The 13,945-nt window shown below is 36.1% G+C and overlaps 1 protein-coding gene across 2 annotated transcripts in view; it reads right to left on the reverse strand.

The window, feature by feature from the left end:
- Window positions 1-13,945, reverse strand: part of KCNT2 (potassium sodium-activated channel subfamily T member 2) — a 386,489-nt gene that overhangs the window by 165,721 nt on the left and 206,823 nt on the right. For both annotated transcript variants that reach the window (XM_014586847.2, XM_006146032.3), the window contains exon 13: window positions 11,942-12,050. In XM_014586847.2, the coding sequence (XP_014442333.1) occupies window positions 11,942-12,050 (109 nt within the window). The remainder of the gene's footprint in view (window positions 1-11,941; window positions 12,051-13,945) is intronic.

The raw sequence follows: 13,945 nt of genomic DNA on the forward strand, positions 1-13,945 counted from the left end.
CAGGTACTCTGTTGTCTAGTTAGAATTTTATCTTTACCTAATACTTTTATTAGTCTCCCATTACTTATTCAAGAAAATAGAATTCCTTTATTTATTTCAAGAAAGAGAGATAAGTACCCTCATCAAGATCTTTACATCACGATCACATCCAGTCCCAGCCAGCCCAGATTATGTGCCCTGCATGGAAGGGAGGTCTTGGGACAGCAACCAGGGTCTTGCCATGTGTCTATCTTCACAGATCGTTATATTACTGATTCACCACTGGCTGGCCCAGGTGATGCTAATATTAAGCTCTCATTTCTTTGAGGTTAACAATTATATTTTAGGAAACTCTTTTCAAAGTAAAGGCAATTGCTTAAGGGGTGGGAGGCTTATATTAAATCTAGAAAATCTTACCAATTTATTGTGGGTCCAACAGGCTGATCAAATACATCAAGCAACACCCACTGAGATTATAGCATAAGTGGAACCATGAGTTTTGATATAATATGGAGGGTGACAAGGGAAGAAAACAATAAAGAGGTTGCAATTGAAGGGCCAGCAGATGGTGTAATGGTTAAGGTACTGGACTCCCACATGGCTGACTGTGGTTTGAGTCCCAGACCAGGTTGCTTGAAACATGTCAGGCGCATGTATGTGCATGCCCAAAATCCCAAGTGGAGAATGGAGGAGAAGGGACTGTGGCCTTCCCACTGAGGGAGTGGTTTCTCACTTTCTCTCTGTTTCTCTCTGCATCACCAACAAACATACATACTCTATAGCAAAAATATCTCAAAAAAGAAAAAAAAGAGGTTGCAATTTGCAATTGAAGCTCTATGTAGAAAAACCAGGCTCAAGTGGGCTGACATTCTTCGGCAGAGAGTAAAAGCCATTGGCTCACACATTTCTAAAGTATGAGTGGTCAAGGGAAAATGAAAAGCTGACACTGGAATAGAGAGGTAGTCCATCTTTACCATGTACCACTAGGGCCTAGGACAGCAATTTGTTCACAGTAGGACTCAAGAAAATGTTTTGAATTAGTAAACGAGAGTGCAAGAGGACATGGTTGTGTTTTTCATAAAACATATCAAGGAACTACTTTACAGACTGAAGATCATAAGTCTAGGATATGACAAGAACATGTTTGGCACTTCCAAAGACAGAAGAATGATTCTACCCTGTTGTTCAGGACCATGTTGACTGTTTGAGAAATATGCAAATAAATAAATTAATAGAGAAAAGCACAAAGATGCTTTGAATTAATGAAATTACAAGTGGTCCACAGGAGAACAGCTTGAAGTCCTCCATGTTCAACGTGAATTTAATCAAATGTCAAAGACTATAAATAGGAAAGCTGGCTTGACTATTTCTTTTCTTTTTCTTTCTTTTCTTTTTTTTTTCCTTTTCTTTTCTTTCGTTTTCTTTCTTTCTCTCTTTCTTTGTCTTCTTCTTCTTTTTTTTTTTCCTTAGAGAGAATTTTTGCTCTAGGGTGCATGCACTTGCCGAAGACAGAGAGCAACAGAAAGAGAGTGAGAATCAGCCCCGGTGGGGATGGCCACACTGCAATCCCTTTTCCATTCTCCTCTCAGGATTCTGGGCACACATGCATCCAGTGTGAGTTTCAAGCCTCCAGGTCTTGGACTTGGACCACAGTTGGCCATGTGAGAATCCTGCAATATCACCATTATACCATCTGCTGGTCCCCTGTTCAGTTATTTTTACAAAAAGTAAAAATAAATTATTGAAAGATTTTGTTAAAACAAAATCCAAGAGCACATTTTACCTAAAAAACATTCAATGTTAATTCTTATTTGGATGAAATGGACCATGGTTCTGTAAGACATTAATTAAGTGACACTATAGGTCATGAAAGGAATAGGAGAAGTCTCTGCACTAATTGTACCACTCTTCTACACATTTAAAACAATTTCAGCACAAATTTTAAAGAAGGGAATAAAAGTAAATGCAATAAAAATACATTTTTGATTTAATATTTAACTAAAAAACACAATTTTCAGGGACAATTTGGGGACAATTGTCAATGTTAGAATATGAACCAGATCCATAGAATCACTGCTAATCCCTTTAAAGGTAATGTTAATGTGGGTTTGTAGCAGAACATCCTTATCCTTAGAAGAAACATGCTGAAATGAAAATGTGTACTGTGAGCACGCTTCTGTGACTCTGTGTGTGTGTGTGTGTGTGTGTGTGTACAGAGGGAAGATTAAGCAAAGCTAGGAAAATGTGATCAGCTCAACGTAGATGTAAGGTCTTCATTGTATAACTGTTTTGAACAGTGCAAGTCTGATTTTTTTTTTCCCAAAGTAAAATATAGTAAGAAGGACAAAAAGCCTTAAAGACTCTCCAGATAGTGCTGGTTTTGAACGTGGCCTTATGCTTCTGACGATCTACAAAGTAATGCAAAAATCAAAGAGAAAACACTTCCATCCAAACAACTGAGAATTTTTAAAGGTTTGATATTTTACATTTTTAAAATGGAGAAATTAAAAGTATTATGTTCATAAGTAGATTGTAAAAATGAAGTATGAAATGATGTTTATGTGGGTGTTACATGGAAAACGAAGAAATCATTCAGCATGAAAAACTCACACTTCACCATTTGGAGAAAGTCAAGCCTGCACATCCATATGTTATTTAGAAACAGCTAAGATAATTTCCAATATTTATATTGCTTAGAAATATTTTCCCACTCACTTTCTTGGGTAGGAAAAAGTGAGGCATTAGAATGTCTGCTGTTTTAGTAAAAAATAAATGGTGGCTAAGCAGAGAGTAAACCACCTTTTTTTTAGTCAAATCATTTCTCCAAGGTGTGTGTGTGTGTGTGTGTGTGTGTGTGTGTGTGTGTCTAGTATTTAAACTATTATTTTTATAATGGTAATTATACTAATTATTATAAAATATATATGTATACAATATTGTCAATAATATTGCTAAAAACAAATTTACTTTTCCTTGGACTTTTAACTTCTTGTTGTATTTAGAAAGTTTTTTGTTTTGTTTTGTTTCCTTTGTTTTTTACTTGCTAAAAAAACTCTTACTGTTCTCATATAGTGATTCATTCTTCTAAGCCTACTTGAATTGTGAAGTAGAAAATATTTCATTCACTCAACAGTTTGCTATTGAGATTTGATTTGTCATTTCATTCATAAACTATACTCAAATTCTGTTATGTATGAAACACTGTAATGGAAGCTTGGAAAATAAAATTCATAGATAATTTAAAGTTTCATTTGCTAATTGATCTTTACACGTTTTACTCCCACTTGGGGGTGAAATTCACCAATTTTATTTTATGTCTTCTTATATCCATTAATGGGAATCTGTCAGAATACTTATTAGTTGAAAGAAAATTATATAAGAAAGCAAAGAAAACCAAATATTCACAGATGATATAATACTTTGGGGTCCAGAAATAGAGTGTTTACCTAAATTTAGCTATTAATTTTTCCTCTAGCATGAATTCAGCTCTCACTGATGTTCTGGGTAAAATCACCTGGCTAGGAGACAAACGGTAAACTTCTTTTAGCAAAACTGATCAACTAGAAAGCATGGTTTATTCTTTAAGTTCACTTAAGTCTCTGTAACAAAGGAGTTCTCAGTAAAGTACTTAATTTTTCCTTGCTTCTTTTAGCTTTTTGTATTTGTTCTTATTATTATTTTAGTGAGGGTAGGTGTGCATGCATGTTCAATTCTGGAATGTAGAATGGAAGAAAATCATACATATATTGGCTCGTTGCAAAAGTCATGATGTATTTTTTCTATGACCCAATATTTAAAAATAATGTATTATACATAAATCACATGAGCTAGATTTTAGTCTGATTAATTTTTTAATTATTCAATTTTATTATTATAATTTTTTAATTTGCCATGGGCATGTGCGCTCAACAGAGAGACAGAGTGTGACAGAGAGGTAGAGCACGAAAAATGTCTCCAGGTCTGGCACTCGAGCCACAGTCAATCATGGAAGTCTGACACTTAGTCACCACACCACCTGCTGGCCCCAAGTCTGATTATATTTCAAGCTATAGACACATGTCTGAAAATGGAAGTACTGTAGTTGATTGCCCTTTTCATAATGGTTTTGAAAATATTGGGAATCAGTTTATGAAGGGTTCAGCAACATGAAGGTGTAATTTTTTTTTTTCTAGGTAAACCTCAGAGAGACCTTACTAGAACTGCTGGTCCCACAGTAGGTTAACAGAATACAAGATATTTTAAAAATATGTTTTAGGGCCAGCAGATGGGATAGTGGTTAAGGCACTGGACCCTCACATGGCCAACTGTGTTCAAGTCCCAGACCCAGAAGCTTGACAATCATGCCAGGCATGTGTGTGTGTGCATGCCCAAGATCCCAGGAGGAGAAGGGAGAGCAGCATGGCCATTTCCCTCCCAGGGGGTGATTTCTCACGTTCCCTCTCCCTCTCCCTCTCTCTCTGCCTCTGTCTCTCTTTGGCAAACGCAGGTGCCCTATGGCAAAAACCTAAAGTTAAAAACATATTAGTCATAGCTAGGAAACACTGCATCTATCCCTGCAATATGTCTCAGCACCAATTGCCACTTCTTGAAAAAATGTGCTATTGGTAAAAAATGTTTCTCACTGAAAAAGAGATTTAATATAACCAATCATAACCAACAAGATTTAATATAACCAAAGCAACAAACATTAACATTTGACTTCAGGGGTATAAAAGTTGACAGGCGATTATTCACAAGAAACGTTCCTTGAAAAATGAAGATATTGTAAAAGACCGTTGGCACCTGTCCACTAGAAAAAGAAAACCAGCGAGTTCAGGCTGACATTGCAGGGAGGAAGAGAGAGTTGCCAGTTATAATTCATAATGGCAACCACTGTTGCACATATGCTGGCAATACGGAAAGCAGCAGTGAGTGTGTAGTTAAAACGTGCGATTATCTGGAAAAAGATAAAAATGGAGTGTTCTGAAATAGCCTTGGTTGGCTGAAGGGCTGAATCCAACTTGGCTGACTATGTGGTTCAAGTCTCCAACCTGGCAACTTTAAAAACACCCAAGCTGTGCATGTGTACATGCTCAAAACCCTGAGGGGAGAACAGAAGAGGGGATTGTGGTGTGACCATCCTCCTTGGGGGATGATTTCTCACTTTCTCTATCCTCTCTCTGGTGAGCACATTTGCCCGATATAAATAAATAAATAAAGATAAAATAAAATAAATAAAAATAAAAAAGATGAAGAAGCAGAAAAGAAAATAGCCTGGAAGAGTGAGGATTGTGGCATTGTGATGAGGATTGTGGTAGTGAATAGGCTGAGATAGGCAAGAAGGGTCACTTACAGGGCATGATGACAGAGTAAGTGCAGAGGACCTAAGACTAACTCGGGTTTTTGCTTGAGTTCTGAGTAGATGATACTGGGAAAAATGGGTGTGAAACAGCAACGGTTGTCAGACGTTTTAATTTTGAAATGGCTATTAAAAACCTACTAGGACATATTGACAATGTGGCTGGAGACACAAGATAGAAGTCTGCAGTAAATATTCACGTGTAGATTTACTTCTGGAAATCACAAAGCTGGATGTGATCCCCTAAGGGAAAACTCTAAAGGGAGAAAAGAAAATTCTTTTGAATTGGAATTTGATGACATGTGGACAATAGCAATTTTATTACTTGCTTTCTAATGTGTATTCCTTTTATTTATTTATTTATTTATTTATTTATTTATTTATTTATTTATTTATTTTCAGTCTAACTTCAATTCTTAGGACTTCCAGGGAAATACTGAATAAAAGTGGTTTTAGGGACCAACAGATGGAGTAGAAATTACGTTGCTGGACTCTCACATGGCCAACTGCAGTTTTGAGTTTTGGACCTGGTGGCTTAAAAATCACCTTGGGGTGGTGTGTGTGTGCGTGTGTGTGTGCGTATGTGTGTGAGTATGTGCCCAAGATCCTGGGAGGAAAATGATGAAGAAATTTGGGCATGGCTATTGATTTCTCACTTTCCCTCATTGTGTACATCATCTCTCTCTCTGGGAAGTGCATGCATCCTATGGCCAAAACCTCATAAAAAAAAGGGGGGGGGGGTTGGTAGACATTGATATGTGTACCTAATACTAAGAACTCTTAATATCTGATCATTAAATATTTGTTCTCTGGGTTATTTTGAAGATAACTCTCCTTAAATTAAGAAATTCTTTGTTCCTAACTTTCCAATAGTTTTTTCTTTTTTTATTTACTTTTTTTTTTCCTTTCAGTTGTCAGAGAGCGTGTGTGCTTACCAGAGAGAGATGGGGACAGGGGGACACATCCCCCCAATGTGGTGTGGTCTCTCCACAGTCCCTTCATTTCTCCACCTTGCCAAGATTTGGGGCATGTGCACATACACATGCCTGGCATATTATTCCAGCTGCCAGACCATTATTGGCCATGTGGGCTCTAGCCCCCTTAACCAGCAGGCAACAGCCAGCCCACATACTTCTCTTTTTAAAACTGTGAATGGATGTTTAATTCTCTTCCTTTTTCTGCATCTACTGAAATGATGATTTATAGGTCCAGGGACCAGCAGGTGGGAAGGCGCTGGACACTCCCTGATGGCTGACCACAGTTTAAGTCCTGAATCTGGTGGTTTGCCTTCTCACTCCCTCTCTCTCTCTCTCTCTCTCTCTCTCTGGTCAAATTAAATGAATGAATAAATAAAATTAAATAATTCTAAAAAAAACATAATAATTTACAGTTTCAACTTGTTGATATAATTGTTTACAAATACATTATTTGATTTGTCTTGTTAACATATTTTATACAATTATGTCAACCAATTGAATTTGTCTCTGTCATCGCTGGTACTGTCCTTGACTTTCGTATTAAGGATATGTTCATCCCATACAGTGAGTTAGGGAGGTATCTTTCTTTTTCTGGTCTTGGGGAAATGTGTGTAAGCTCAGAATTATGTGTTTTGAATCTTCATCATAAGCTGTTGGTAATGCATCGTGGGCTTGCCTCAGTTACCCTTCCTGGAAACAAGTTTAAGACAAATTTGTTATGAGGATCAGACAGGCACTCAAGATACTAATGAAAACAATCACTTTGACAGGTATCAATCAGTTACTGATAGCTTGTTTTCTTCCATTTTTTGTTTTACTTCATTTTTTAAATCATACAACTCTATGAGGCTGTTTATTTTATCAACTCCTTTTACAAATGGAAAATCTCAAGCTTAGACAAACAGAGAAGCCTGAGGCCATGTATTTAATATATAGTAGAAGAGAGATTTCACCAAAAAAAGTCCTATTCCAGAATTTGCGATTTTAGTCACTATATTTTGACAAATTTATTATAAAAATGACAAACTTCTTGGGACCAGCAGTTGGTGTAATGGCTTTGTTGCTGGACTCCCATGTGGTCGACCGTGGTTCGAGTCCTGGACCCGGTGGCTGAAACTCATGCTGGGCACGTGTGCATGTGTGCCCAAGATCATGAGAGTAGAATGGAGAAGGGATTGTGGTGTCACCATACCCCGCCCGGGGTGTGATTTCTTGGTTTCAGTCTCTCTGTCCCTCTCTGTGTTTCTGACGAGCACACTCGCCCTATACCAAAAGCCTCTCCACCACCAACCACAAAAAAGACAAACTTCTGACAGTAAAATTTGATTCTCTATGAGAAACATTTGAGTTCCTTTTCTTTGGGAATTTGTGGTGATAAAAATTAGCAAATTATCTTTGGATTAATTATCTACATAGACAATTTTTTTTTTTTTTTTTAGTTTTGCCATAGGTCATGAGTGCTCATCAGAGATAGGGAAAGTGAGAAAACAACTTCCAGGAGGGATGGACACACTGTAATACCTTCTCCTACATTCACCACTTGAGATTTCGGGCATGCACACACATGTGCTTGGCGTAATATTCAAGCCACTGGGTCCAGGACTCAAACCATGGATAAGCATGTGAGAATCCAGCACCTTTCCCACCACACCACTTGCTGGCCCCAGAGTATTTTTTTATTACATGAATGAATATAACTTGTGGTAAACTTGAGTTTGTACTCAGAAATCTCTTATCATAACTATTATTCCAAGTATTTTTATCTTCCTGTTTATCTCTAAGCTCATTATTTTTCTCTTCTCCTCTACTTATTACTGAGTAAGGAATGGATACTCTGTTGTGAAAAGTATATCCATATAGACTTTCCCTCTTTGGAGCTGATCAAAGTACAAACATCTATTTTTTTTCCTGGAGAGGTTTTTGCTATAGGGCACGTGTGCTCAACAGAAAGACAGAGACAGAGTCACCCCCTAGGGGGATGGCCACGCTGCAACCCCTTCTCCTCCATTCTCCTCTCAGAATCCTGGGCACTCACACACACGTGCCTGAAGTGAGTTTAAGCCACCGGGTCTGGGACTCAATCATAGTCGACCACATGGGAGTCCAGTGACATAGCTATTATGCCAACTGCCGGTCCCAAAAATCTATTTTAACTATAATTAATAGGGTAATAATTCACACAATTATTCATGCAAGTAATAGTATAATATATCTACTAATTTACTTTAAGGAATGCCTATAGTCACTTTGTTCAGGAAAAAGAGATTCATAAAGTTATGAATGGTAGATGTGCATAAAGTAATAGTTCCTAGATTGCTATAGTGCTTTTGTTTTCTAATACTTCATTTACTTATAAATTGAATTTAAAATTTCATATCCTGCATCTTTTAAAAACATGGAATTTGTCTCAAAAACATATAAATTATCATCATGGTAGGATTTCCACAACTTATAGGAAATTAAAGTAACTATTTAGGTCAATGAAAAAAGAAATCTCACTGGTTATTTGTAAAACTTAGAATTGTGCTTATTTAATACTCATGACAATAAAAGGACAGGAATAAAATTAACAGCAAATAACTATGATTTAAAATTAAAGCAATGATTATTTTATCACTAACAATATTAGGTATCTGCTCCCTAACAACCTCAAGACTCAGTAACATAAAATAACCATGATTCAATTTCTCAGAATTCTGCAGGTCACTGTGATTACTTGGTTGGTTGGTATGTAAGTTGGGAGATGGACGATTGGGTACTGGGATGGATAAGTCTCACTTCCCATGTGATTTTTATCCATATAAAGTGTGAGCCAGCCTTCTCAACACGGGGGGCGTTGGGCAGTGTTGTAATAAAGACTTAGCTTCTGAAGTCAGACAGCGTAATTTTGTTACACTCTCTTGGTCCAAGCAAGTCTCAGGGCAAGCCCATATTCAAGGGGTGGGGAAATTGATGTCACTTCTTAATGGAAAAAAAAGCTGCAATGTCACATCACAACAGGACCGAGACACAGAGAGCATGGTTGCTCGGGGACCATTATTTTAACAATCTACCACACTAACTCAGTAACAGCTTGATACGCTGACTGTTGAAAGGTAAAATCCATGATATTTTTTACCTCATGCTGAGATATAAAATACATTATTTTTGTTTGAGAGCCTCATATATCACCTCAAACTCTTTTTATAGCATTTTAACAAAACCAGGGTGTTTTCACTCTTTCATAATATAAAAAGAGCTCCTTGAGATGTTGTAATCTCAGTCATAAAAGAATGAAAACACTACTAAAAGGAATTTCAAAAGGTGTCAAAATGAGAAATACTGGAAAAAACTATTGCGATAACATCTTAAAATAACTCTTTGCTTTGACGGATTATCAAAATAATGGCAAAATAAGAATCTGTAAAAGGATCAATGTAGATAGTCTCTGTAAATTTTGTGTGTAGAAGTAGACTGTTTTGGGGAGGTTGATCTATCTGTGGGGAGCTTATTTATGGTTTGGTAAAGAAGGGAGAAAGAACGGAAGTCTGGTCAGAATTTTCATCATGACACACTCAAAGTTATAAACTGTCTTACCAACATCCATGGCATTTTTGGTTTGTTTGTTAATTTTTTGGCACTTTCCCTCACCAGAGAGAGACAGAGAGAGAAAGAAAGTGAGAAAGTAAACCACCTACACACACAGAGGGTGGCTATGCTGCAATCTCTTCTCCTCCATACTCCTCTCAGGATTTTAGGTATACACACACACACACACACACACACACGCACACCCCCAGCGTGATTTCCCAAGTTGCCGGGTCGAGGACTAGAGCCATCAGTGGGCCATGTGATATCCAGCCAGCCCAACCACCATGCTAGAGGCTAGCCCAAAGTCCATGCTGTTTTAAGATCCAGATTTGTTTCCCATTTCTTGAATGTCTACTATGTTTCAGACATTATTTATTTAATCCAGACTACTAACCCTAACCAATGGAACAAGAGCAGCATATACGTGATGGCCTTTGACTAAGAGACGGAAACTCGGAGGTCTCAAAGTCATACTTTATCACTGTCTAGTGCTCATGTCATTTCTACCACCCTAAATATTTTTTATCACAACAAGTCCTTACTGGGTATAACAAAAAGGTTTCCAGATATATTCTTTTAGCTAAATAATAATAAAAAGTAGGACAAAGTCAGTTACAAAGGTCTAAAAAATTAGATAAATAATCGGCATTTACTGAATGATAATTATACACCCCCCACACACACACAAAGAGACAGTAATAGGCAGTTAGGAGTGAGAGCCACTATACGTTTTTTGCTATTATAGTTTTCAGAACAAATTAATGATGTAGAAGGTTAGAAGATTTTATTATACACACCCCCCCACACACACACAGATAGTATGAGTACTTGGAAAAATCATGATTTACTTTTCCAGTTTTCTATGCAAAAATGAGTCATGACTTTTCCATTGACCCAATAGAGGGAGTTCTTTATGTGTATTTTTAAAATTTAAAATTCACAAATTCCTATTGTTATTTTTAATGTTCAGTTTTGGAAATAGGCTTAGAGAAGTTCTGGCTCCATCTTGGACCACTTAAATCATAATCTCTGTGATCAGCACTTTAACAACCCTCCAAAGAGACAGTAATAGGCAGTTAGGAGTGAGAGCCACTATACGTTTTTTGCTATTATAGTTTTCAGAACAAATTAATGATGTAGAAGGTTAGAAGATTTTAAAAATCTTGAACAGACTGAACAGCAACAATTTCATGATTTCCTGATTGCTACTTAAAAATTTCCCAGTATTTACAATTTCTCACTTTTATAGTATATACAAATAGTTAAGTATTTTAATTTTAATATATGTGAGCACATCTTCAGAAGGAAATATGTTTTGCAACACATTACTGAAATAACTTACATTTTAATGACTTCTGGAGTGTTATACTAAAAGACGAATGTAACAGAAAACACAACAAGGTCATTGTGTTTGGAGGAAAAAACATGGACATAAATTACTGCCTGAATCAAAATGAGTTCTTTTCTCCAACAGAAGCATTTAAGAAAAAGATCAAGTACCCTTTTACTGCTCTATTTCCTAACAGTTCAAAGCATAATCTCATGTGACCAATTATTTTAAAAGCAATGTCTCCAAAAAAAAAACTCTTGCATGGATCTTTTTTTCTTGAATTCTTTTCAAAGTTTACCCCAAAATTAAATCTATTTAAATAGACCTGAATGCATTTTAATATATTACCATATTGCTTGGTAAGCTTATAGACATATTAAATAATACATTGCAAAATATCATCTACGTGTAAACCTAAGAATAAATGAATAGCACTTGACGCCTGTGGCTATATTATGTATGAATCGACCATTACTAATCTATTTAGGTTTATTAAGGTATCCAGCAAATTCAGCAGCTAAACTCACCATGTTATTTTTAAAAAATAAAGACTCACCCCAAAATATTATCTTGTCACATACTAAAATTAAGAAATCCTCTTATAACAAGCCGACAATAAGAAGGAAATCCTTTCTGTTGTGTTGAATCATGAGTATATTAAGTTGCCACTAAATTTTAAGACATAACTCTTAAGTTACAATAGGAGTCTGAGGAAATTGAAGGGATCTACGTCAAGATAAAACTTACCAGCAAATTTGATATGGAACTTATTTTCAGGCTTTAAAATCTGGACATACAAAGGGCAGTTTGGAGCAAAATCTTTTACAGCCCATGCTCTCAAAATTGTTTGATGATCCTGAAATGATAATAAAAAATCAAGATATTATAAGCTAAATTTAAAATTTAGGTCATATAAAGTAAAAGCCACATCCACATTAATAATTAGACAAAATAATTTACTGTGAGGACTTACTGTTAAGAATACTTATTTCTACAAAAAGAGGGTATCACTACCTAATGTAATCAGTGCTGATTACCAGCACTTAGAATATTAGTAGACACTCAGGGAAGAAGCTAGACAAACTGAAAAAATAATTTGTTGAAAAATACCTGCAGGTCATAAGCCTTTAGAAATGAAGAACAATTAAGATCAATAGTTTATAATGGGAACTTCCACGGAGTGGGTTGGCCTGTGGCCTGGTGGGTAAGGAGGGTGGACAACACATTGTTCTTTGGCTAACCTCCAAACCATGCGTGCATGAACAAGAATAAGTGCAAACTGAATACTGAACCACTGCCAACTCCAAGGGTGGTAAAATTTGCATTTTGAGTTGAACCACATTAACTGCCTGCTAAAATAAGAATACCAACACTCTGGAGAAATACAAGAGAATTGAAGTTTCTACAACAAACAACATCCAAATATAATCACTCAAAATATGAAGTGCCAGGAAAATGTGACTTATTCTCATGAGAACCAACCAAACAAAATGATAACAGATAGTCTACATGGGAGAAATATCAGACAAGATACTTGATGCTACTATAACTAAATTTAATAAGCTAATGAAAACAGGCTTCAAACAAATTAAAAAGAAAATTCCCATTGGAATGATCAAAAATATATTAAAAATTAAATAAACTAACGCTTATAAAAAGAATGATCATTGAGCTTTGAAGTAGAATGGAGGCGACAGATGGAAAAGTCAGTGAACTTCATCATAGATCAATAGAATTTACTCAATTTGAAAAGGAAGGAAGAAGAGTTCAGGCACTTATATACCAATATAAAAGGACTCTCAAAAAGAATCTAATTATATCATAAAACAAAAGAGCTTTTAAAAATGAAGACATGACTTGAAGAAATAATGGAAACTTGACAATTTTATGAAAGACATATATTTTATAAGGCCCAGGAGTTCTGTAAACTCCAAACTACATAAACAAAAAGATAAGTATGCCTGGTCACAGTGTATTCACACTGCTGAAAACTAAGATAAAGACAAAATCTCCATAGCCCCCACAGAAAAAGTCATCTGACCAAGCACTTTCAGCAGAAATTATGGAAGCAAGGCAACAATCAAAAAATGCCTTAAAATTCACAGTGAAAGAACTAACAAACATTGAAACCAGATTTTATATCTTGGGAAGAAGCCTTCAAAAAGGAAGGTGCAATAAAGGACTTTTAAAACATAGTCCACCCTGTAGCACAGCAGTAGGAAACTGGAGCCCACATGGCCAACCAAGGTTTGAGATCTGGGTTCAGCAGTATGAACAATATGTATTGGGCACATGCTCAGCATCCTAATGGGATGGAGAACTGGAGGAAAAGGAAGTGCAGTGTGATCAGGCCCTCTAAAGGGCAATGAAACTATGCAATGTAGAGACATATCAATATGTGTTTGTTAAAACCTACAGAATACAAAAAAAGAGAGCGAGAGATCGCTAAAGTAAAGGATGAGCCTTAGTTAATGTATTAATGTAGTTCATCAAGTTTAACAAAAGTACAAAGCAAATGGAAGATGTTAAAGTTTGGAAAACGGTACGGAGGGAGGAATACAAAATCCTTGTATTTTTGTCCGACTTTTCTGTAAACCTAAAACTGCTAATAATAATAATAATAGTATCTATTTCATTAAATAAATAAGTAGGAAAAGCATGAGCCTTAGTTACAAACCCTGGCCTTAAATCATCACTCTAAGTTTATAAACTACATGACTAGAGAAAAATTATTACAGGAAGCCAGCTAGT

This window comes from Tupaia chinensis, unplaced genomic scaffold (assembly GCF_000334495.1).
Source record: "Tupaia chinensis unplaced genomic scaffold, TupChi_1.0 Scaffold000161_4, whole genome shotgun sequence".
NCBI classification, from domain to species: domain Eukaryota; kingdom Metazoa; phylum Chordata; class Mammalia; order Scandentia; family Tupaiidae; genus Tupaia; species Tupaia belangeri.